At 32.0% G+C, this 25,653-nt stretch overlaps 3 protein-coding genes across 3 annotated transcripts; all 3 read right to left on the bottom strand.

Annotated features, from left to right (window-relative positions):
* On the bottom strand, nt 1-4,663 carry LOC125827017 (transcription factor-like protein DPA). Its single transcript, XM_049506378.1, has 8 exons — nt 4,574-4,663; nt 4,414-4,457; nt 3,744-3,809; nt 3,522-3,662; nt 3,090-3,158; nt 2,868-2,966; nt 1,467-1,537; nt 1-151 (listed from the first exon to the last, which is right to left on the bottom strand). Exons 1-8 carry the CDS (start codon nt 4,575-4,577, stop codon nt 1-3), a joined length of 645 nt encoding a protein of 214 aa, XP_049362335.1. The 5' UTR covers nt 4,578-4,663.
* Nucleotides 4,664-7,049: 2,386 nt separating this feature from the next.
* Nucleotides 7,050-11,837, bottom strand: LOC125825810 (beta-glucuronosyltransferase GlcAT14C). Its single transcript, XM_049505108.1, has 4 exons — nt 11,130-11,837; nt 9,081-9,156; nt 8,850-8,965; nt 7,050-7,613 (listed from the first exon to the last, which is right to left on the bottom strand). The coding sequence occupies exons 1-4, from the start codon at nt 11,656-11,658 to the stop codon at nt 7,099-7,101; spliced, it is 1,236 nt and encodes a 411-aa protein (XP_049361065.1). The 5' UTR covers nt 11,659-11,837; the 3' UTR covers nt 7,050-7,098.
* Nucleotides 11,838-15,063: 3,226 nt separating this feature from the next.
* LOC125825928 (RING-H2 finger protein ATL33) lies at nt 15,064-15,638 on the bottom strand. The gene has a single exon (XM_049505218.1). It carries the CDS (start codon nt 15,544-15,546, stop codon nt 15,094-15,096), a length of 453 nt encoding a protein of 150 aa, XP_049361175.1. The 5' UTR covers nt 15,547-15,638; the 3' UTR covers nt 15,064-15,093.
* Between the last annotated feature and the right edge of the window lie 10,015 nt (nt 15,639-25,653).

Genomic DNA, 25,653 nt, shown 5'->3' with positions numbered 1-25,653 from the left:
TCAGCTGCCTCCTGAAGCGACATCAGGACTAGCTACACGATGACACGATGAGTGTGTATAGGATGTTCGAGATACACTTTCACTCTCTAAGAGCTCATAGTTGCGCATCAGTTTTAGGACATAAGCATCATCGTGCAAAGAGAAAGGGACGCTGCCAAAGTATCAACAAGAGAAGTCATGTTTAGAAAGAACTCGAAAAAGAAAACGCTAATAAATTGAATCTGCATTTCTACAACAGATAATGCAGAAATATTGAACAGAAATATTTTTATTCTTCACGATGATGATGATGATGATGATAACGATATGCAAATCCTAACTACTTATGGTCGGGAAACTAAGATTTGACTTGAGGAAAAAGAATGTAATGGTACTATTTTCGTCTTGGATTGTCCCGTAATTCTCTCTATTAACACTTCTCCATACATTTCATGGTTCTAATAGTTCCTAAACAATGTTTAAATTCTTCAAAAAGAAGTCAACATTACCTTCATTTTTAGATACACTTTCATTTAAAATCATAAAATATAACTCTTACATTGTTAATCGAATTCAAACCAAATGGGATTACCTAAATTGGGACGGAAGAGGATACATGGTTTTTTGCATAAATAGTCAAGCTGTAATGATTCACTAAGTTACTCAAACTCTTCACTTTTGATGCAGCATCCGTGTCAGATTCTCCAAAAATACAATACTTTTGGAGATTCCGAGACGCACTCGTTGACACTTTTGAAGAGTCCGAGAAACATATGTGATTCATCCCCTTTCTCCTCTCATTATCATCTTTCTCCAGATTTGAACTCCTCCTTCGGTAGGTTTTTGAAATTCCAACTTGCTATTTATACTTAACGTCAAAGATCATGGACATGATCTTCAATAGGTTTCCATGTGACATAAGATTTTGAGGTTCCAATATAGACCTCCACAACCAGCAGGGATCGACTAAATATTGAAAAGTTAAAATCTGCTGGGAAGCCTTGGAGCAACGGGAAAAAGCTGTTTCCGTGTGACCTATAGGTCATGGGTTTGGGTCGTGGAAGTAGTCACTAATGCTTGCACTAGAGTAGGTTGTCTACATCACATCCATTGGGGTACGACCCTTCCCTAGACCTTGCTTAAGCATGATGCTTTATGCACCAGGCTGCCCTTTTTTTTTACTATTGAAAAGTTCAAACTAAAATTGAAGGTGAAGATTCACTACTATCTACCACCCCTCCCACGAGATCTACCCTACGCAACCTACGAAGTATCTTAATCTTCTGCTATCAATCGCCTTTCTGCAACTCTAACCCAATTAGCACAACAATGCAAAAATCAGGTTGCATGATAAAGAGATGCTTTCTTTTGTGGGGAGAATCTATTATCGGCCCTATGAGGATGACAACAAATTCTTACTGTATACAAAATTTTAATCACATGCCAAATGATATAATATCAGTTGGCCTTTGCAGATGTTCACGTACCTGTTGAAGTCAAAGTGAACCAACTGCATATCCTCCGAGATCTCAACTTCAACCGTAGCATGGGGAGCAGTCTATATCAGTATTTTGGCAAATAAGAAAAAAGTCAGAAAGGTTACTATCCGTATCAAAATTCTTTGGTAAGTTAAAGGGAAACTCTGCAAATTATAGGCATGTAGTCATAAACATCTCAGAAGTTCAAGAGTAGTTAACAGAAAGTTGCATATATTTCCAATAATTATGGTGAACGTGGAGTATCCATTTGTCTTGAGGTAACCTTGTTAAATTAGTATGAGGTGGGTGTGAATATTTTGGACAGAACCTTAAAAGTTATACTAAAACAGCTTGCTACACACTGGAAATGTCCATAACGATACTTACAAGCCCTGTACCTGATCGTCGATACATACCCCCCATGCCCATACCAAAGTCCATGAACATAGTCGCATTCCTTTTTAGTTTGTCCCGAAAAGAATATTACTTTTCTATAATTAGATATAACTTAACCTTAATTCCTTGTTTACCCCGGAATGATTTATAGCCACACAATGCCTAAAGGACTGATTTAGACCACAAATTTCAAAATTCAGAAGTCTTCCCTTCTTTTTCAAACTTCGTGCTTAGTCAAACAGTGACACATAAATTAGGACGAAGGGAGTAAACAACTAGCTGAGTGAACTGCAAGTGATGTGTCAAACAAGTAGGGTGCTTCCAGTCTTGGAAATCTTAAGTTCGAATGGTGGTTCCAACTCCGAACACTCACCAATCAGGACTCTAACTCATGCTTTCTGTGATAACTCTACATGCTTGTAGCAAATTCCACACCAACATGCATTTTACGCAAAACTATTTGGGAAGTAAATACAACAACAACAACAACATACCCAGTTGGGTATAATCCCACGAGTGGGGTCTGGGAAGGGTGATGTATGTGTAGCCTTGTCCCCGTACCTTGTGAAGGTGTTTTGGAAGTTAATAAGAATATTATTTATTTCATATTTCTATGTGAACTTTGTGGCTCAGCCAAAGAGCTGGAAATAATAACACATCACTGGAAAGATAGGGAACAAAATCATTCTCATGAACAGTATGAAAAACAAAAATCAATAACATTATAAAATTGCTTGCAAGTCTAAAATGTTTGTCAAAGGCTTAAAGGGAATTAACGTACAACACTACTAATACAAACGAGTAAATGAAAAGATACGAGTCAAAATTGATTATAAACCTACACCACTTGACAAAAAAAAATGGACTCGTACAATATGAATAACACAAGTAGTAAATTAGAGGGTGAAAGATATAATTAAGTACCATTAACTTTAATCATCGCATAATCAAAGAGTCTACCATGTAAATAAGTAGATGCAGTAATTTCGGAGGAAAAACTAAAGCCTTATATACCTGAACAAGTATAAATGGCAAAGAGAATCCTTGTGAAGGGCCATTTGTAGATTTACACGACTGTTCATTCCGCAGCTTAAGATTTTGCAAACTTGCAAGCTTTCCCAATATTTGCAGAAAGTTAAAGATCATTGCAACAACTCAGTTAGGTGTATGAAGTGCTTCTTCAATGTTGATTTGAAGAAATTATGACATTAGTACAAAAGGAGTAGACGAACATACTTGCTCTTCCAAGTCTTTCAGATATGCAGCTTTCTTCCCAATCTTCGCCAGTAACTCTGCATGCCCCTTCTGGAAAAGTACAGAATTGTTATATAATATCATCTAAAGACACGGCGAGTCTATACAGAAATGTGGGAATCAGTTGTAATGCAGGCCCGCTTCTCAATGAGGCCAAGGAATTAAGCATTCTTATACATCTAGGATCAGTTATATATATACTTTTAAACTGCCATTGTGCTCATCAATGCAGTTTAGGCATCTGACACAATTACTGTTTCACCCTTAGCAACTAAAGCAACCGCTTTCAAACAGTCCAAGATTTCCATCAGCATACGATCATAAAACTTTAAATCTTAAGCTAAGCCTTATGCATACATACAAAAGATAGTGAGAAATGACGATAAATTTTTAAATCTTAAGCTACCTGCTAACCTTAGTTTCATCCATGTCCCTTGCATCTGAATTAGGAAGGCCCTTCCAGCGGATCTCCTTTCTATCTCTTTCGATAACGTCGAGGGCCATAAGGACATTGAGCGAATCATATACTCGTCTACGTATATTCTTCTCATCTGACTGGAAAGGTTATAAAGCATTCTATTCAAATCATAGTTGACGGAGAAAGAAAGAATAGACGTCTTGAGATCTGTACTTAACCTCATTAAGGGGAACAGAGGAACTGTTTTCCATTGTCATTAACTCGGCTATGATTTCGTCTGCAACCTATATAACAAGAATTATAATCTATATGTCATATGCATATACTAGGAAAATCAAGAAAGAAGAACAAGAATCAAGACCGGTGTCACTAATTTACTTTCAACTGCATGTCAATGCAGAATAAACTATAAGCTTTGCCAATCATCAGTCAAGAAATATTTAAGCAAGAGGAGAAAGGAAAGTTTTCACATTAGCAAGGATGAATTGTGTAAGCGCCTAAAATATCTATGGCGATACAGTGTTTTTCTTCTAGTTTAAGATTCAATACCACCATTTCTCTACCAAAAAAGTAATCTTTCATATGGGCTTTCTCTTAAGCATGACGAATAATGTTCAATATTGCAACATTTCATTGAACGAGCAATAAATTGAAGTTCAATAATCCAAGCAGTCATTTTATCCTTTAAAGGCTATAGCAAATATGCAGCAGAATAGAGATACTAGGAGGTAATTCTTAGTAAACTAAGTGAAGATAGAAATGTTGTGAAGACCGAGAAGGTGTGAGTACTTATGATGTATAGGATAGATATCTACTAGGTCTACCTTCGCGAGACTCTTTTTCGAGTGTATAGGTCATTTAGTCTAGCAGAATAAGGGTCAAACTTACCTCACTGTATGTGATTCGTCCCTTATCTTCCACCTTCTTACAAACTGCAAATTGACAAGTTAAAAATGAAAAAATCGAAATCGTTATCCAGAACGAAAGGAATTACCCAAAAAAGGCCATAATGTATAGAACATTAAGCATTCCTTAGATTATCACCGACCCATTATACTGTATTGTCTTAGACCTCCTCCGACAATTTTTGAGCCTTTCTTCAGCTTTGCCGTGTCACTTTACAAAATTTCAGAAAAATATATAGGAATTAGAACCTTTTATAGGTCTTCATAACCATATAGAAAAATAAAAGAGAAAGAAAAGCATCAGTTAATTAAATCACCTAGTCTGAGCATGCTGGTTAACATGCAAAGTTTTGTTATCATAATCTGTTGTAGCTCGGAATGAACTTTTGCCCTCGGAACATCTCCGATTGAATCCTTGAATAGTGCTTGCAGAGATTTTGCCATCCATCATACAAGCAAATTTCCTTGTGGCAAAAAAAAGGAAAAAAAAATATGGCGTCCACGAGTTAGTACACCAATTTAATTCACATACTCCTTTACAAGGATACAAAGGATAAATATAATTGATCCCAACTTGTTTGGGATTGATGCAGTACAGTTTGATTGACTGATGCTTTCATAGGTCAACCAGAACAACTCAGTAGTACAATTCTTTGCAATTGTAAGCAAGAAGATACGAAACAAAAGCCTCAATAACGGTTGGACAACAGTAAAGATTCATAGCAAACTCAGTAGCTACTTGTACTAAAAGAACAAGTAAGCTTAACTATTGACATGGGGAGGAACATGTATTTACTACTTATATCATCCGCAATTGCTTGAATCTCGAGACGTTCTTCATACCAATCATAAAACTCCCCCCTCTAAGAACCGTATACGAGACTTTCAACTCGTAAACGTTTAAGCTTAATTAAAAAAAAAAAGACAATGGTAAAAAACACACCTGAACTATCATATTTTTTCCATGAGTTTCACACCCCAACTATCAGTTTTTCCCTTTTTCTACCAGAACTATACACATCTACGTATTAAAACACACCTAGTTGACTAGACGGTGATAGTTCAGGTAAAAAAAACGAACAACTAGTAGTTTGCCTAAATAGTTTTAAGGTGTATTTTACGGTGATAGTTCAAGTAGAAAAAAAAAAAAAAAGGGAAACAACTGATAGTTAGATGTGAAACTCGCAAAAAAGTGTGTTTTTTTACCATTTAATCAAACAGTAGGATTGGAAAAACTTATGAAACAGTTACTACATCATAAAATTCTACATTACTACTCACAAATCCAAAATGCAACCTCGATTTGTGTAACAGAATCAGAAATTACAAATTAAACAACAAGCAATTGAATTTAGTAAAGTTCCCCTTTTTTGTTAACAAAATTTACAAAACAAAGCAATTGAGATATAAAAGTACCAAATTTCACAATTGAATTTCAATCTCAAACAACAAAAAAAACCCTAGAATAATTTATCCAAAAAAATAAAAATGGAGAAAAAGTGAAGAACCTGAAAGTTGAGTGTCCTTGAAGACAAGAATCAGTAACAACACTAAAATGGTCGAAAAAAGACAATTATTATTAGTACCAGAAAAAAAAAAGCAGACAGTTTGACTAAACACGACCTTAAAGTCAAAGGCTTGTGTTCCCGCTATTTCATTCTCTACTGCCTTTTACGGTTTTGACCCTCGGTTGATCGGTTTGATATTGAGATGGTTTGAATATGTGAAGAGGAGATTCACATATACTCTACGGAATATATATACACGTTAGCAGCTATTTTAGTGTTGTCTAGTTTTTCTTATCACTTACTAATTACTACTCCCTCCGTCCACAATTGTTTGTCAGGGTAAGGTCATGCACATCCCTCAAGAAAAATTTAATACAAGGTGTAATTTGACTAATATAACCCTACAATACCAAGAATACCAAAAGTTCACATAACTTTTCAATTGAACTACACTATCATTAAGGGCAAAATTGGAAAAAAGTGACTAATTATTTCTTGATTGTTTAAATTGACAATTAATCTTGGACATCTATTTTTAGTATATCTGTCAAACAATTGTGGACGGAGGGAGTATAATTAATATGACTCTCTTACTATCTTATTTTTTTATTTATTGTAATATGTTGTTTCTTTTGTTTCGATTATCATATTAGTTGTTATTGCTACTGTGTTTTCTTTATTAATTTCGATGTGACTTATTTATTATTTATATGTTTTTTTTTCTATATGAATTTGATATGCTAAACATAAGCTGAAGGTCGGTCGCAAACAGTGACGTTGCATACAATCACCCTCTTCAAACCCTATTTATGAGATTACATTGAATAAGTTGTTATTGTAACATAAATTTTAAGATTTTTTAACTTGTGAGTTGTGGCAGATGGAGTAATTGTGAGCCTATTGATACGAACATTTGGTGGACCTCTTGAACAGTCTATTGAAAACAATCTCTTAGCTTTTACAAGATAGGGATAATATCTGCGTATACACCGCCCTTCGCAAACCACTCATGGAACACATTAGGTATATATGTTGTTATATAACTAAATAACAAACAAAAGGACTCTCATCATGCCAAATAATTATACAAAGCAAAGAGGCAAAAAGAATATGAAAAAGAGAAGAAATATTTTCAATAGGAATAAAAAAGTGTGTATAATTTATTTACATTGTCTTGACCTGAAATTTTCAGTATCAAGGAGCTTAAGTACAAGTTTCTCTAGGTTTCTTGAGCCTGCGGATGGTTTGACAGCATCTATACTGCCATAAACTATACAAGGATCTTTACCTAAAGAAGAAGTTCCCACACACCAAGCCCCTGGCGAAAACACGCCATGAGACCTTCTTAAGATTTCCTTGTCAATTTTATCAAGAACTGGATCATCAGTAGCAAAAGTACGAGCAAAGGGGACACCGCTCTGGATCATGTCCTCAAAGTGCTTGAGTGTTAAATTGATAGGATACTGCCTTGGGGGATTGTCCCATTTGATGTAATGTAAGTCGTGGTTCACTGTCGTGTTCTGGTAGTCTTTGTGATTGCAGACAATGGTGTGGAAGTAGCCCTCGAGAGAATACAAGAAATTTGTGTAGTACATCAGAAGAGTGCGCGGTAGATTGTCCCAACCCCAAATACAAAACTCAAGGAATGGCCTTGAGAGCATCACCCATTCAGACCCTGGAAGTGAAAACAAAACAGCAAATGACTATTAGGGAAACATTTTTTTACGAAAAAAGGAGCTAACAGTTTTAGCATTGAGCTATACGACTATTTGAGTAGTAGTAGTATCTCTTAGCACACCCAAAAGCAAGCTCAAGAGGTGAGGATTTCCCAAGACAATATAAAAAGACCAATTTCTCCTCATCCCACCGACGTGGGACTCAACACCTCCTCACACCTAGTACTGGACATCTTGGGGTCTGGCTCGAGTACCATGCTATGGACCTTAGACCTAACTCAAGCCCGAAAGCTAGTTCAAGAGGTGAGGATTGCTCAAGACCCTGTCAAGAGACCAATTTCTCCTCATCCCACCGATGTGGGACTCAACACATATTCTACCTTAGAATATGCTCCTTAATATATATATATATATATATATTGTTGGAAAGCATAAACAAGTGTCAATTAATCATCAAAAGAACGGCCGTAACTCATCTATGTTACACAACTTTTTTTTTGCCACATTATTTTGCTCAGAATCTGGAAGGCATCAAGAATCTCAATTTGATACAAAATCATCAAGAGGAAAGCAGATTCCTGATCCAGCAAACTCACTCCTAGTTTGATTATATACAGCATTTATGAGAAAACTGTTGGAAAATCATCTTGAAAGCTATATACTCTCCGAGTCCAAATTTGTGTATCCTGACATCTACATGGGTTTTGCATTAGAAGGTAACAAGTAATGGGATCACAACAGAAGATGAAAAATGGCTAATTAAAAAGGCTACTCAAATAAGATGATGGAACTCTAGTCCCACGACCCCCTACTCAGGCTGCTACATCCCTTCTTCCCCCCCTCCTCACTGCCGTAAAAAGGTGAAGAAGTTTGTTATCCAAGTTACGTCAAAGTAATCATTGTCCAACATCTGTTAATTTAACACTAAATACCAGTAGGAAGCATGTTATTCTGCGTGCAGCATGCCCTAAGAGCTCTGCGTTTTTCTCATTTGCCCTTGCAATCTTTCATTAGAAACTTCTCGCTAGGACACTTTTATTCTGCTATCTACCTTAAGAGAACTTATGAATAAATGATTACTGATCTCTATTTTATTCCCAGTTTCCTTCCCAAAAACAAATCAATTATCTATCGGTGGAGTAAAAAAATAAAATGAATCACTACAATGTAGAACACACTTATGCATGCATATAATATGCGTGTATCCAGAAAAGGAAGCAAATCTCGAGCAGTACCCATAAACACCTTGAAAGAAGCAGGCACAGATCTTTTCTCCTTAGCCCAGAACACGCCAGATTTCTTCAGATGATATAAACCAGGGTCTATTATAATAGGTCTCACCCTTGAAAACCTAGAAAACAGAATAGGTAACGGAAAGTTACTCAACAGCAGTCATCAAAGACAAGATCTGTTTGTCTCAGAAAGAGAGATCCTATGAAATCAGAGTCAAGTGATAGTATGCTCACTCTTTATAACCAATATTACTTGAGTGCTCAAGAAAATTCAGATCCCTAGGCAAGTATGAGAAAATGTGGAGTATATCTGAAAGAAAAAGAAAAGAGATTAGATGCATACAGATAATTGTAACAAATGTCGATAACTGGAAGCTGGAAATTGCTAAAAAAATTGACCATATCAAAAGAAAACAATAAGCAGTGATCATCTTTGGCTAAGACTAACAAAGAAGCTGGAAAATGATAGCAATAATAAACCTGGGAAAGAAATAGAATGACCAGATGAAAAACTGATAGAATGCTAGTGGTCTTTTGTTTTCTTTACTAAATACTCGAGGCGAAATAGAACAGATTTAAATTCATTGAAAATGATAAGACCTAGCATTTAACCATATAAGTAGAAGTAACACATGATGCTTTTGCGTTTATTTGATAAAAACAATGTATTTCTAAGGTTACAGAGAACATACACATATAATAACTACTGAACTCATTTAATCTTGTCGACTGTATAATGTTCCTTACATACACCATACTTGGACAAGAACTTCAAGATTACAAAGCTTTAGCAGAAAATACAATCACCTGTATTAGCAAATAAACTAAATTTCTTTCAATGACTTCACTGTGGTGACAATAGGATTCTCCTTAACTGTAACATATTAGGTATAATCAACTGAAGAAAACTATATAAGCATGTGATATAGATTCTTTAAAACCTTCCAATTAAAAAGTGCAAACATTCAAGAAATTAACTAAATTAATAATATTACCCGCCTTTCCTATGTACCATAAAACAACTTCTAGCTAAAAATAGAGTCTTAATTCAATCAAACTTAAGCGTGATATTTCCCAGCCACTTAATTTCTCCTTAGTCCTGCATTCACCCAATATAGCCTAGCAACTTCATATCAACTCCAAATAACATAACTAGGCTGAGCCAATCAAATTAAAATTTTGAGAGTCCTGCTGAGGAGCAGTATTTGGATCAAAATTCATTATCATCAGGGCGAACTCAGATATAACTACATCCACTACTCTGTCATGTCAATAAGGACTTAGCATAAATGTACATACTTCAAACACTTTCACCAATATATACAATTTTAGCCAAGAACAGTTGGTGCACTTCAAAACAAATTACACCCTCCGATTATTATTCTTATAAAGAAAACAAAGGGAATAGAGTATGAACTCAATCAAACTTAAGCAATCTATTTTCCAGCCACTTAACTTCTCCTTACTCCTAACATCCACCATTTATAGAAACTACACTTCCTATCAAGTCCAAACAACAAAGTAGGGTGAGCCAATCAATTTAAAATTTTGTGCGCGCACCCTTCTGAGGAACAGCATTTGAATCAAATCAGTATCATTAGGATAGATTCAATATTTTCAGTCAGTAGGAACAAAGTATCACTCCATTAACTGCTCCTTCGTGACAATTAGTGCAGACTTAGTACAAATATACACATTTCAAACCAACAACAACAAAAACAAACCCAGTGTAGACCAATAAGCAGGGTCTGCGGACGTAGAGTGTACGCAAGACCTTACCCCTACCTCGGAGGTAGAGAGGCTTTTTTAGAAGACACTCGGCTTAAGTAACAAACATTAGAGCAGCTAAAAGAAAAATACATATATAAATCAGACATAGCAAATAATAGGAAAAATATAACATAGCATTCAAAACAGGAGCAATGACAATAACCAACTAATATGATAATTGAAGCATAGTAAATAACAAGGAGTAACAAAAGTCATAACACAGGCAACTACAAGAAAAATGCTACTAGTACTGTCTACTGCTATAAGCAAGGAAATAGGTACAATGCACCAAACTACCACCAATCCTATCGCCCTAGGAAATGAGACAACATTCAACTACCTACTAACCTTAGACAAAGTTCAACTACCTAATAACCTTTTATCCTAATCCGCGACCTTCATAACCACTTATCTAAGGTCATGTCCTCGAAAAGCAGAAGCTGCACCAAATATAGTTTTTCAAACAAGTTACATCCTTTCAAAGTAAACAACAGGAAGAATCAGAGTACTAACCATCTTGAGTCATAAGGGGATAATCAGAGGCACTAAGATTAATAAACCAATCCCAACTCTTAGGCAGCTTCAACAGAATAGCAATGGAATGTAACATAGAAGCCAACATAGTAGGCCCTTTATAAGTAACCAGATCTGATTTTCCCACAACCTTAACATTCCCAAAATCCCTAAACACAAATTCCGACTTAACATACTTAGCCAACTCCAATCTCTCACTATCCAAACTCTCCAAATCAAGATGCAACAGATAATAATTCCTCGGATGATACACTGCCTGAAGCAGCCTTTTCATCTTTACTCCATCATTTTTAGTACCCGAAATCAAGTAAGCTAATCGAGGCAACTCAGGCAAGATTTCATCAAAAAGAACTGATTTTGAATGTGGGGTTGATGATTTAGGCTTAAATGAGGAAGTGGGGTTGGTTAAAATTAGTGCAAGAAGGAGTATAACAGCAAAGATTGTGAATACAATAATGGGTGTTGACCATTTTTTCTGATGAATGAATCTAATGTGAGCTCTTTTCATTGATTCTTTGGATGAAAAAAAGTTAATTTTTGGGTTCTTGATTCTGTGTTACTGTTGAGGATTTGTGTTAAGCTTAGATTTGAAGAATTTGAAGGGGGAAATGCAGGCTAAAGATGGAGGTTGGATAGTGACTGGGATTTTGCTCAAGAGGGGAAGAAATTGACATGTTGTCTGTCACCAATATCTTCCAGGTTTTTATTAGTAAAGGAAAAAAATCTCGTTCCGATTTACTTGTTAAATTTTGACTTGATATAGAATAATAATTGGTATAGTAAATTTATCATTTTAATATTTTCTTTGTCCAATAATACTTGATTTCATAAGTAGACAAATATAATTAGACATCTAAAATAGTATAGTGGACAACTATTGTTCCAACTTTATTTGTTAGTATACTATTTTGAGATATTCAACAATTCTTATTCAATTTTAAAATTCAATGAATAATTTATCATTTTGTATCTATTTTATCCTTGTTATTAATACTATTCATTTTTCAATGTTTAGATGACTTAGAATAATGGTGGTTTGCTAAAATTATCAATATCATTTACTGCTTCTTAATTCATGTGTTGGTTAATAGTGGATAACTATTATTGGACAGAGAAAGTATAAAGTGTGAATTTTCTACCAATTTCTCATTGAACTAACTTATTACGAAAACAGATGGTGGAAAACAAATTCTCACTAAAGTTTTCTAATTTTTCTATGTAAAAATATTACGTCCTTCGTCCCTGTTTACTTATCAAATATTTTCTAATTTGATGTCCTATTTTACTTGTTATTTTTTATAAATCAAGAAAGGATAATTTATTTTTTTCTATTATACTCAATTTATTAACATTGAGTTAATGCCTTTAAAAAATGTAATGAGTAAATATAGTTGTGATCCTATCAATAATAGGGATAAAATGATATTGTTGAAATTGTACACATAATTTAAGGACGTGTGAGTTAAATGATTAGATTATACTTCCTTCGTTTCATATTAGTTGATCATTATAGTAAAAAATAGTGGTCTCATATTTGTTCTCCACCTTACTAAATCAAGAAAGCATTAATTAAAATTTTCATCTATTACCTTTGTAATTAAATTTTTTTGAATCACATTTGTTTATATAATTTTCAAGAAATTTTTAAATGGATAAATTAGTAAAATTATCTTTTATTTATAATTTTTTAAGTACAATACAAAATAAAAATAATCAACTAATATGAGACAAATGAAATAATACACGAGCTTGTGAAAAACAAGCAGTAAATTAGATAATCAAACGATATGAATTAAAATATACAATTGTGTATTTATGAACTTGATAGTTTAGCAGCTTAGAGATTCCATACCAAACTCGATTGACTTTTCTAAAACAACTTCATACCTAACTTATTATTTTTACCTGAATAGATATGATATGGTATATATCGAATTATCATATTATATCAAAGATCTTAATATTGTGATTTTGATATTATGGTATTTGGTGTGGTATACGGTATACATTATTTTTTTTTGTATTTGATACGATATTTGGTATTTAGAAATAATATACCGAAATATTGAATATCATATCGAAATATATAGTTACATAAATAACATATATATATTCTTAAAATACTAATAAATATGCAACCTATTATTAGTATAAACTAAATGTTTAGAGGTTTAAACTTGAATACTCTGTTTTGATTGAAATGTATTTGAAATGTAATTGATTAACAAAATAGTTGTTTTTATTTTATTTTGAATATATATTTCCATATGTGTAATGTGTTAGTATGATATAATTGAGACCTTTTTTTAATTGTTGAAGTCGTAATACTCTATTATGCGAGTATATAACAGTCGAAGTTGAACAAACTATGGTTACCGATTTACCATACCGTAGAATACCAAAACCAAACTCCAATACACCGAATTAAATTGATATGATAATGATATAATATTTTAAAACCCGAATACCAAAATTACGATATCAAAACTTTCAAGTATTGTACCATACGATACCATACCATGTCCACCCCTACTTTTACTTTTACCACATGTATGAGTCATTCACCCAATCAAATATTGTATCGTACTGTATCATATCATACCATGCCCACCTCTACTTATGAACTTATAATCTTTATTTTTAACGGGGAAGTGTCATTTTTTGTGATTTTTTAAAATACTTGTTTACCTATAAAAATGTTGTCAAAATAAATTTATCACTCAAACGTGAAAAATATTACTTTTGAATGCATCTTGTTTGCTCCTTCCCTTTCATAATAAATTGTGTTCTTAGTATTTTTTTTGTTTTTTATTCAATATAAGTGATCTCTCACAAAATTAAGAAGGTATTGAATATTTTTTTTCTCTTCCAATATTATTCTTACATTAATAAATAGATTTTTATATAATAAAAATGATTAAAGAGCTATTTCTTTTTTAAAGATATTGATTAATAATAACTTACTAAAATTTTATTTACTTTTTTAGGAGTCAATAATTTTCTTACGAAATACATTCAAATTCAAATTAAAAATATCACTTATTATGAAACGAACGGAATAATAGTTTGAAGTTCGTTGGACTATGGAAAGAAGCAAACTTCAAAATGAATTTGGATTTGGCACATTGTCACTTCACCGTGATGGACCTCACCTCTTTTATTTTTTTTAATTATTATTATTTCTCTTTGATTTATTTGGACTATAATTGAATACCCCACTTTATTAATTTGACAATTATACAAGTACTAATTTATTTCGATTTCACAATTTTTAATTTTTTTTTACTAGACATGAATTCTAAGATTAATAGCTAAATAATCGATTTGTTAAGTTGATAAAATTTGGTTATTTGATGCATTAACTCAAATTGCAACAAAGTATGTTAGTAATTACTTATCCTTCTTTAATTAGTATTTAAAATTTACTTATCTAATTAATTAAAATTTGTCTTGTATAATATCGATAAATGGAAATTGAACTAGTGATAGCTTATTACATGAATTTTTTTTTGTTTGAAGTGATAAGTGCACTTTCTCCTTAAAAGTAATTCACTTTATTCTGATATTATTTGGTTGAACAATTTAAATTTCTAGGAATATATATTTATTTTCTTTAATAAGAAGTCTCAAGTTCTAACAATTCATATAAAATCATGAGAGAGTGCTTCCTTCTAAGGCTATGAAAATCAAAAAAAATATTTCACTTTAAAGTTAATTGAATCCAAATACAAATATAATTTTTTTTAAAAGGCATAATATATAAATGTGTCTTTAACATATATTTATGTCCTTCAATTTAGGTATGCACATGTAAATAACACTCAATTCAAAATAAATATGTAAATAATCTAATTCTTCACATATATATATATACATGAATCGAAATCGAAAATAATAAATTCAGTTGAACATCCGAACAAAATGTAAAAATGCATTACAACAATCAAACTAACGCAGCAGCATCCGGCAAACCGTGCCGGAAATCATCATCGAAGTTAACCGCCTGCCGTTTAGGCCGTTTAACGGTAACGGCAGCACGGCAAACAGGACAACTTGATTTAGAACAAAGCCATTTATCAATACAAGAAAAATGAAAAATATGTTTACACGTCATCAATTGTCTAACTTCTTCTCCGTCAACAAACGCCGTCAAACACACCGGACACTCATTACCGGAATCTTCCTCCTTCTCCGGCGAAGTTTTTTTTTCATACTTTACAGTCGATAACATATCCGTATGATGTGTAATAATTCCGGTGGTCGACTCACCGGAATTTTCGCCGGAGCTTCGCCGGAAAACGTTATCCGGGTGTTTCATAGCGTAGATGAAAGCGTATACAATAGTAGGTATGATTATAAGTATGATCAGAGAGACAATTGCAAATAAAGGGGACATGTCGGAGCTCCGGTGAATACGCCGGCGCCGGTGAAGGGAGAGGTTTTTGAAATTTTAGTGGTAGAGGAATTGGGCAAAGATATTAATTGATTATGTATTATTAAGTATAGTTGCCATTTAAAAAAATAATAATTTTGTTTGATTTTGGGAATTTAAGACAAGTGTACAATGCATTATAAGAATATTATATTTTAAAAATAGTTGTTGTTTTTTTGGAATTATTGAGATATTAATGAGGATTATTAAAAGGGTAAAAATAAACGACAAAATAGAGTAAACATCATACTTGAGATAAGATGAACATTTTCTTAAATATATATAATATTGTTTCAATGTATTTATCTGACTTTAACTTGACATGAAAGTTAAGAATAAATAAAGATAGATTTAATTTTATGATTTTAAAATTAATAATATGTGGGATGTATCAAAAAAATAATATTCATCTTGTAATTTTTAAATATGTCAAGAATCGGAATTTGAAGACTTTGAGTGCACCAATCTAAACTTGAAACAAAAACAACAGAATATGGCTTTAGCTGAGTTTGAACCTTGGTTTCAGGGTGGTACCTTCGGCTTAATATACCAGCGAGTAGAGACACAAGGCTCTACTACTTTACTCCTCATGATTGCACTATTAATTATATTTCAGTTTCTGCTAGTTTTTCAAGATTGATATACATATTTACATATGATTTTTTTCTGAATTTAACGAGTGCAGCACACCTACAACTTTGCATGTGCATCCGCCATTGTCTAGAAAGTTAAAACTAAAGAATGGTTAGAAAAGAAAATAAATATCTTTTTAAAACATACTAAAAAAAGAAGTAGGATAAACAAATAAAATAAAGACGTGACAAATATTTTTTAAGATTACTTCCAAAGTTTCAATTTATATGATAACGTTTGAATTTCAAGAATTAAAACTTTTTAGTTTTGACCATAGTTTGAATATGAAAATTTATTTAATTATCGGAGTTTGAAAAGTATCATGTAAATTAAGACGGATAAGTTATCAATTATTGAGACACTGAAATGTTAAAAAAAAATCACAATTCGGTTGGGAGTTCGATATACTTACTGATTTTATGGCATTATTTTAATTATGATTTCTTAAAACAATTGTGTTTGATGATGCTTTGGTTTATACATGGAGATGAAATGTTGAAATAATTTTTTAAATTATATATGCCTTGATGATACAAAAATCTTTACAATATCAGTGAAATTTAATATGTGATAATTACTTTTTTATTATTTTTATAAAGTTACTATATATATATATATATATACCTTATAAGCGATTTTGTTGCAGTTTTATAAATATATTTTTACATGTTAGTGCATAAAATTTTATAAGTACTCCACTAACTCACTTAATTTCCTATATTTAACTAAGCATTTGCTAATAATTTTTTAAATATTTTTTACAAAATAATATTTGAGTAAAGTTTGGATTGAAGTTTCAACGTGTGTTTGACTTTAGTTTTTGAAAATATAGTTCACTTTTTTAATAAAAAAAACACAAAGCATGATTCATATCCATAAATTTGACCTAAAATTATCATTTTTTTAAATAATAAACTTAGATAATACAGTATCCAAAAATCATAACATGATATTTTAAAAAAAAACGGTTAATAACATAATTACTAACTACTATAATTTATCAAATTACAATTCGTTCAGAAGATCCATCAATCTGAGTAATCTCATAAAAGGTATTGGGCTTGGAGTTTGTGGACCATATAAATGGTCATTTGGATCTTTTCTATTAGTCCCATATAGGAAATACAAAGATGTATACAAACCAAAACGCACGTAAACATGCGTATATACATGCTCATTCTGAATTCACAGACTCTAAATTATGAATTTGTCTATGGGACTCCGACAACAAACCTATTAAACGTTGATGCGGAGGAGCCAATAACGTAGTATCCGCACGACAAAGCGGGCAATTTCGATGAGAATGTAACCACACATTTATGCATGGTACATGAAAGATATGCATACATTGAGATAATACCCTAACTTCATCGCCTTCCAAAAATTCACCTAAACATATAGAACACATATCTTCTTTAGTATCTTTGTTGTATCTCGATAAAACAATCAATTGCACCATTGAATTACTCGTGCTCGTGCTACTAGACGTCTCTTGCTGAGCTCTAGTACGAGAACGATTTTGACTTTGACTTACTGGGATAGTCGTGTTTTGCTCTGGAGGATCAGATGAAGTATTTTTACACCATGATACTATTATAAAATGTATAATAACGACGATTATAGCACCAGCTATGATACCAAGAAGGCCAACTATAACAGGGTTGATTTCAAGTCCTATATGATGATGTTGTTCTTCTCCCATAGTTGAAGGATGATTAATTTGATCAATAAAATTTTGATTTTATTATGATAACCATAGTTGGAATGTTTAATTTGTAAGTCAAGTAAGGCTTGAGATTTTGAGTACTTATTATATTTGTTAATATATATACAAGTTCTTACTTGGAATTTTAATTTGTTATATTTGTTAGTATATATTATGTATAGCGTTAGAGGCACGTTCTAGTTACCATATAATAGTATATAACTTGGACTCAAAAGGACTATTATTTTGGAGCAAAATGATCATTTGAATTTGCATTACTTAGTACAATTGTCTTTTGTTTTTTTGTTTCCCATTAGACATCTGATTTGGAATTTGACTAATTGGTATTCGTGTGGAGATTTGAGAAGTTCTAATTTGAAAGTAAATCGCTTACTACTAAAGTCGTTTGCTTTTGCCTTGTTCTATTTTGAAAGTAAATTGCAAGGCATAAGTTGTGAATTAGATACTATATAATTTATATCGGACAAGATAGAAGTTTTCTAAATTTATGACTTGCGAAATTAAGTCATAGTAAGAGTACTTTAGCGTACAATTTTTTTATTAAATGAGCAGTCATGCAAACATTTAAAAAATATACAACTGCAACCTCCATAGCAAATGCAACTATAGCTATGGAGTACAATTATTGAAATTATAGCTATAGAGTCTTATTATATTTATTATGTTTGTTATTTCTAATATTTTCTCTATATTTTTTTTATTATTCTTATACACTCTCCCGAGCGATCCTTTTAATACAATAGTCATACTAGTTACTTAATACTTATCTTTACATTGTTCACAAGTAATATCACATCCGCAAACAAATCTTGAGTCAATTGTTTTAAAATGTATTAAAGCAACTTAGGTCCTAATTTAAATCAAATTAATACAGATAACCAATTTGCTATATTAAATATTTTTAAAATCAAAATAAAGGAACCACCCTCCCCAACAAAAAAAAGTAATGATTCATGTTTCCACAAATTCATTTTGCTTGCATTCCAAACAACATTTATTTGATCTTAATAATTAATATATATTATTACTTCTTTCTTTAAAAATATGAACTCATTATTAGATGAGTATTTGTACCAAAAGTTTAAGTGGAAAATAATTGAATTTATAAGATAAATATTTTGACATATAAGTAGTGATGAGAATTATAATCAATAATTGATATGAAATGAATTGACATTTTGACATTTCTCTCCACTTGTTCCTTCTTTGTTTTTAATTAAAATTGATATTTACTCTATTTCCTTTTACTTGTCTAGTTTACATTTCAGCTTACAAACAATATTAATTAATATATTATTTTACTAAAAAAAAAGTTAATAATACTTTGAAAATCCAAATTTGATTATTACTAATTCAGTTAATGGACAATGATTATCTAATTAAAAAGGGAGCAATTCATAATTTGCTAAAGTGAATAAGTAGCTTTTATTGAACTCCAATTTGGTTGCTGGATAGAATTATGCATGTAGTATTAATGTAGAGATTAGTTATGTAGGGAAAAAAATTATAAAGTTTAATTATTCATTATATTAATTATTTTATTTTTTATATTGCATAAAATAATATATAAATTGATTCATAACTTATACATATTTTATTTATGAAAGATTGTAAAATGATAATCAAACACAGTACAATTTCCCTTAATTATTGCAATTAAAAGCACAAGGACAATCAGTCATATCACTTATCTTAATTTTGTTCCCTTTTTCATTCTAATTAATTTAATTAAGTGAATCATGCATTATCATACTTTGCCTGTCTTTAATTTGTCTTTGATTATAATGTTATTTAATCATTAAAAAAAATTGTCATTTAGCTCCCTAGAAGGTGATAGTCCTAATAAGGATGCACATCTTATAACATTTATTTTCTATAAAAAAACAAAAAAAGTTTTTCTAAGATGTTTCATTTTAAGAGTCAGAAATAAAAAAAACCTCAGTGCTTTCTGACGTTTTAGATTTTCTCTTTTAAAATAATTTATTTTCATATTGGGTAGGTAAAAAAGAAATGAATCTCAACTCAAGAATTGTTCAAATTCATATAAGAAAATATATTATTATTATTATTTTTTATTCAACGTGATACTCTTCAGTACTCTGTTTCACATTCAAGATTGGATATCCAGTGCATGAGTAATTTAATCTAAAGGTTCGTTCATCAATAAACATTGATTACAATAGGTTCTGCTCTGAAATCGTGTAAAGAAATAAATCTTGAACCTAACTCAATCCTAAAAGTTAATTTATTCAAGAAAAAATTTATATATAGTTTATGGAACACCTGAACGTATAATTATTCTATATAACTAGATATTTTATATACATATTTTCTAAAACTGATCTAATGTTACTTGGGTTGATATACACACTATATAAAAAATTGATAATGCGCTTAGATTAAAGGCTCAATTATTGCAAAATCCAATGCTCACTTATTATATTTGATCAATAAATCTCCATCTATAACTATTGTGTACAAAACTTTTTTTTGTTTTTGCTCTTAGGACAAGATTTGATCGAATCTCGTTCCTATACATTATTATTTTTTGATTTATTATGATGTATGTTATTTCTATCTCTAAAATATATGATTAAAATGTGCATGTACATTATATCAATTTCGATTTCGTGAAATTATAATGAATATATATTTTTGTTATTTTAATTGTATGCTAGTTAAATTATGATTCCTAATATAAATAATAAAAATTTACCCACACTCAATATTCAAATCCAATTAAATAAATTAATTTCAACAATTAAAATTTTAAAATTATATATATTGTTGTAAATCATTTTGGTGGTTAAATGGATGACCATAACTCCTTGGTTAATTTCCCTCCTTTATGAGTAGTAATGTTGTTGATAATGTGGTCAAATGGATGACCATAACTCCTAGGTTAATTTCATCATTTATTGGTAGTAATGTTGTTGATAATATGGTTAATTGGACGACCATAACTCCTAGGTTTATTTCCCTCCTTTATGGGTAGTAATTCTCAAGGTTTAATGTAATGTTTATGACACCTTTTGGTATTCCTCAATGTAATCCTATAAATAGTGGTGTTGAGAATAATGTTGAATACACTTGAAAGAAAGAATGTTAGTTTATATTGTTCCTCTTGTCTTATAGTCTTCTTCTCTTCCTCTTTATATTGTTCTTTTGTCCTTAAGTTTTACAACACGTTATCAACACGAAACTCTAATATCATTTCGATTTTTCCAAGTTAAGCTTCTGATAAATAAAATTCCCAATCTTCAATTGGTTCAAGATGAGTAATGGAGATATGTGTCTTCTTGATAGTGCTACAACTCACACTATTTTAAGAGAAAAGAAATATTTCTCTACTTTGATTGTGAAAAAGGCTTATGTTAATACAATATCTGGTAGTGCAAAATTAATTGAGGGCTCTGGAAGAGCGGCCTTACTACTACCTGGGGGAACGATATTAACTATTGAAATTGCATTGTACTGTAGTAAGTCTCAAAGAAACTTATTAAGTTTCAAGGTTATTCGCCAAAATGGATATCATGTTGAGACTGCCAATGAAGGAAAGGTTGAATACCTTTATATTACTACAATAAAATTGGGCCAAAAATATGTGCATGAAAAATTACCCGCATTTTCTTCTGGATTGTACCATACAAGTATTAGTATGGTTGAATGACATGCCATAGTAAACAAAGGAATTTCTAATTCTAATGATTTTATCATTTGGCATGACCGTTTGGGCCATCCCGGTTATAATATGATGCGCAAAATTATTGAGAATTCACATGGGCATACTTTGAAGAATCAGAAAATTCTTCATTCAAAGAAATTCTCTCGTGTTGCTTGTTCTCAAGGAAAATTGGTTATTAAACCATCAGCAGCTAAGGTTGGGATTGAAACCCCTGCATTTTTGGAACGTATACATGGTGATATATGTGGGCCAATTCACCCTCCATGTGGACCATTTAAATATTATATGGTCTTGATAGATGCATCTACAAGATGGTCATATGTGTGTTTATTATCAACTCGTAATATGGCTTTTGCGAGGTTGTTGGCTCAAATAATAAGATTAAGAGCACAATTTCCAGATTATGCAATAAAGACAATTTGTCTTGATAATGCTGGTGAGTTTACATCGCAGGCCTTTAATGATTATTGTTTGTCCACTGGAATAACAATTGAACATCCAGTTGCTCATGTTCACACTCAAAATGGTCTAGCGGAATCTTTGATTAAGCGTCTCCAATTAATAGTTAGACCATTGTTAATGAGAACAAAGTTGTCTGTTTCAATATGGGGACATGCTATTTTGCATGCAGCAACATTGGTGCGCATAAGACCAACTAGTTATCATGAATTCTCTCCATTACAGTTGGTTTTTGGTCATGAGCCAAATATTTCCCATTTTAGAATTTTTGGGTGCGCGGTGTACGTTCTAATTGCCCCACCGCTACGCACAAAGATGGGTCCCCAAAGAAGGTTGGGAGTGTATGTTGGGTATGAATCTCCTTCTATTATCAAATATTTGGAACCTATGACAGGAGATATATTTACGGCAAGGTTTGTTGATTGTCATTTTGATGAATCAGTATACCCAACATTAGGGGGAGAACATAAACAGTTGGAAAAAGAGATAGATTGGAATTCATTATCTCTATCTCATTTGGATCCTCGAACAAATCAATGTGAGCAAGAAGTTAAAAAGATGATTTATTTGCAAAATGTTGCAAATCAATTGCCAGATACATTTACTAACCTTCCAAGGGTTACTAAATCTTATATTCTAGCTGCAAATGCTCCAGTTCGAGTTGATGTCCCGATAGGACAAATTGTTAAAGCAAATGAGTCTAAATCACGTTTAAAACGTGGTAGGCCAATTGGTTCAAAAGAAAAAAATCCTCGAAAAAGAAAAGGAACAAATGATCATGAAGATCATACCATAGAGGAAATTGCTCAAGAAGAGCCCCGAGACATAACAAATGATAAGACCACAAAGAAGGTCTAAATAACTGAAAATAATGAGAATGAAGAAATCTCAATAAGTTATGTCTCGATGAGAAAAATATGGAATCGAAATAGTATTGTGGTGGACAATATTTGTGCTTATAATGTTGTTGTTGAAATAATGCAACATGGTGAGGATTTTGAACCAAAATCTATCAATGAATGTAGATAGAGAAATGATTGGCCAAAATGGAAGGAAGCAATTCAAGCGGAATTGACTTCACTTGAAAAACGTGAAGTTTTTGGACCAATAGTCCAAACACTGAAGGTGTCAAGCCAGTGGGGTACAAATGGATTTTTGTGCGAAAACGAAATGAAAAAGGTGAAGTCGTCAGATATAAAGCACGACTTGTGGCACAAGATTTTTCGCAAAGGCCTGACATTGATTATGTGGAGACATATTCTCCAGTGGTGGATGCAATTACCTTCAGGTATCTAATAAATCTGGCAGTTTATGAAAAGCTTGAAATGCGTCTAATGGATGTTGTCACAGCCTATTTATATGGCTCATTGGACCACGATATTTTCATGAAAGTTCCTGAAGCATACAATGTGCCTGACGCATATAAAAATTCGCAAGAAAATTGTTCGATAAGGCTTCAAAAATCCTTATATGGATTGAAACAATCAGGGCGAATGTGGTACAATCGTCTTAGCCAATTTTTGCTAAAGGAAGGGTACATAAATGACCCTATTTGTCCTTGTGTTTTTATAAAAAGGTCTGGATCTGATTTTGTTATAATAGTTGTATATGTTGATGATTTAAATATCATTGGCACTCCTAAAGAGCTTTCAAAAGCCGTTGAGTGTTTAACAAAAGAATTTGAAATGAAAGATCTTGGTAAGACAAAATTTTGTCTTGGCCTACAGATTGAGCATTTGAAAAATGGAATATTTGTTCATCAATCAACATACACAGAAAAGGTTTTAAAGCGATTCTACATGGATAAATCACATCCATTGAGTACCCCGATGGTTGTGAGATCGCTTGACATACATAAAGATCCATTTCGACCTCAAGAAAATGATGAAGAGCTTCTTGGAAATGAAACTCCATATCTTAGTGCCATTGGGGCGCTTATGTATCTTGCTAATAATACTCGACCAGATATCTGTTTTGCAGTAAGTGATAGCATCCAAGGAAGCTCTACTCCATTGAAGGACAAGGATGACGCTTTAGAAACTCCAAGGAGGCCCATAACAAGATCTCAAACCAAGGAGTTCAATGATAAGCTCAATGGGCTTCAATCGCTGATCCAAAGGTTTCTTATTGGGGAAGAAGAGCTCAAGCCCAAGGGAGAGGAATTGTCCAAATGCTACAATTATTTGGTGGCCCAAATTCAAGCCCAAGATGAGGAATTTTAAGGTCCAATTTCGTGCAAAAAAAAGGTCAAGAAGAGTCCAAGAATCAGCCACAACAAGAGTTGCTTTCTGCCCAAGTTTTGAGAGAAGACTAGTCAAACTTTCCAAGATTGTCAAGATTCTTTTCCTAGTTGGGATTTACCTTATTTATTTATTTATATATAGGTTATTAATATTTTCCTTAGTCTATTTATGGTCTCCTAAGTACCATTTAATGCTTTCCTAGAAGTACTAAATTTGTTCCTAGTTAGGTTACTTTATTTCCTTTCTAGAGTAGGATTCCTTGTAATTGTTTTTTTAGGGTTTGGCTTCTTGGACGTTTTTCCCTTCTCCTATATATAGGAGTCCTTTTCATTCATTAAAGACAATTTAGATTGATATTAATAATATTTGGGAGAGTTCTTTGAACCTTTGTGACTTGTTCTTTGAGAATTTATCTTTAAACCTTTACTAGTTTCATAGTTTAAGGTATAAAGTAACTTCTTCTTGTGATATCTTTGGTTTCTTTTTGGTATTCTTTAGAAGGTGATTAGTTTCTACATACTAATTATTGTCTTTAGTTACTCATAAAGCGGTCAAGATCCGAATCTATCGTTTTGATTCGTTTTCTCAAGTAAAGGCGTTAGATTTCTTCCATAAATCTATACGTTGTTACTTGGATCTTTTCAAGGCCTTAGAACATCTAATCTTTGGAAATTCGTGGATCTTTCCTTCGAATTTCCCATATCTTTATTTAGTTTTTTTTGTTTTTTTTCTTTGTGCTTCCGCATTCTAATATTTAATTCTCTATTTGTGATCTCCCTTAACCTTGCTGTTATCAAGTGGTATCAGAGCGGTTCTATCAAGATTCCGTTCTTGATAAATCTTGGGATTTCTTCTTAGAGCAAAAAAAAAAATAAATAAATAAAATAGCGTGAACAGTAGCGTCGTGAAAAAAAAAAAAAAAAAAAATTATTACAGTTGCGTGAACAGAAAAAAAGAAGAAGTATAACTTGCTCTCAAAGAAATCTGATTACTTGTCCTCCAAGAAATTTGATTACTTGATACCCAAGAAAGCTTATTACTTGCTATTCAAGAAATCTTATTACTTGCTCTCCAAGTAAACTTATTACTTGCTCTCCAAGTTTTGCATTAATTTGTTTCCAAGCAAGAAGGTAGCAAGAAGAGGGGATTCTAGACCTTTAAGAATAAGAGGATTTTTTTTTTTCTTGTTCTTATAATTCTAAAATAAGTTCCTTTTTATACGCGTTTTGTTTCAACTAAATCCTACTTGTTCTAGGACTAGTTCTTTACTTTCTTTTGTACCCCAAGATTCCATACTTTATTACTACGAACTTGATACACGTTTT

This window comes from Solanum verrucosum, unplaced genomic scaffold (assembly GCF_900185275.1).
Source record: "Solanum verrucosum unplaced genomic scaffold, falcon-dt-bn FXZP01000125.1, whole genome shotgun sequence".
In the NCBI taxonomy this organism is placed as follows: Eukaryota; Viridiplantae; Streptophyta; class Magnoliopsida; order Solanales; family Solanaceae; genus Solanum; species Solanum verrucosum.
The sequence above is the reverse complement of the archived record's forward strand: the minus strand, read 5'-3'. Positions and strand labels throughout refer to the sequence as shown.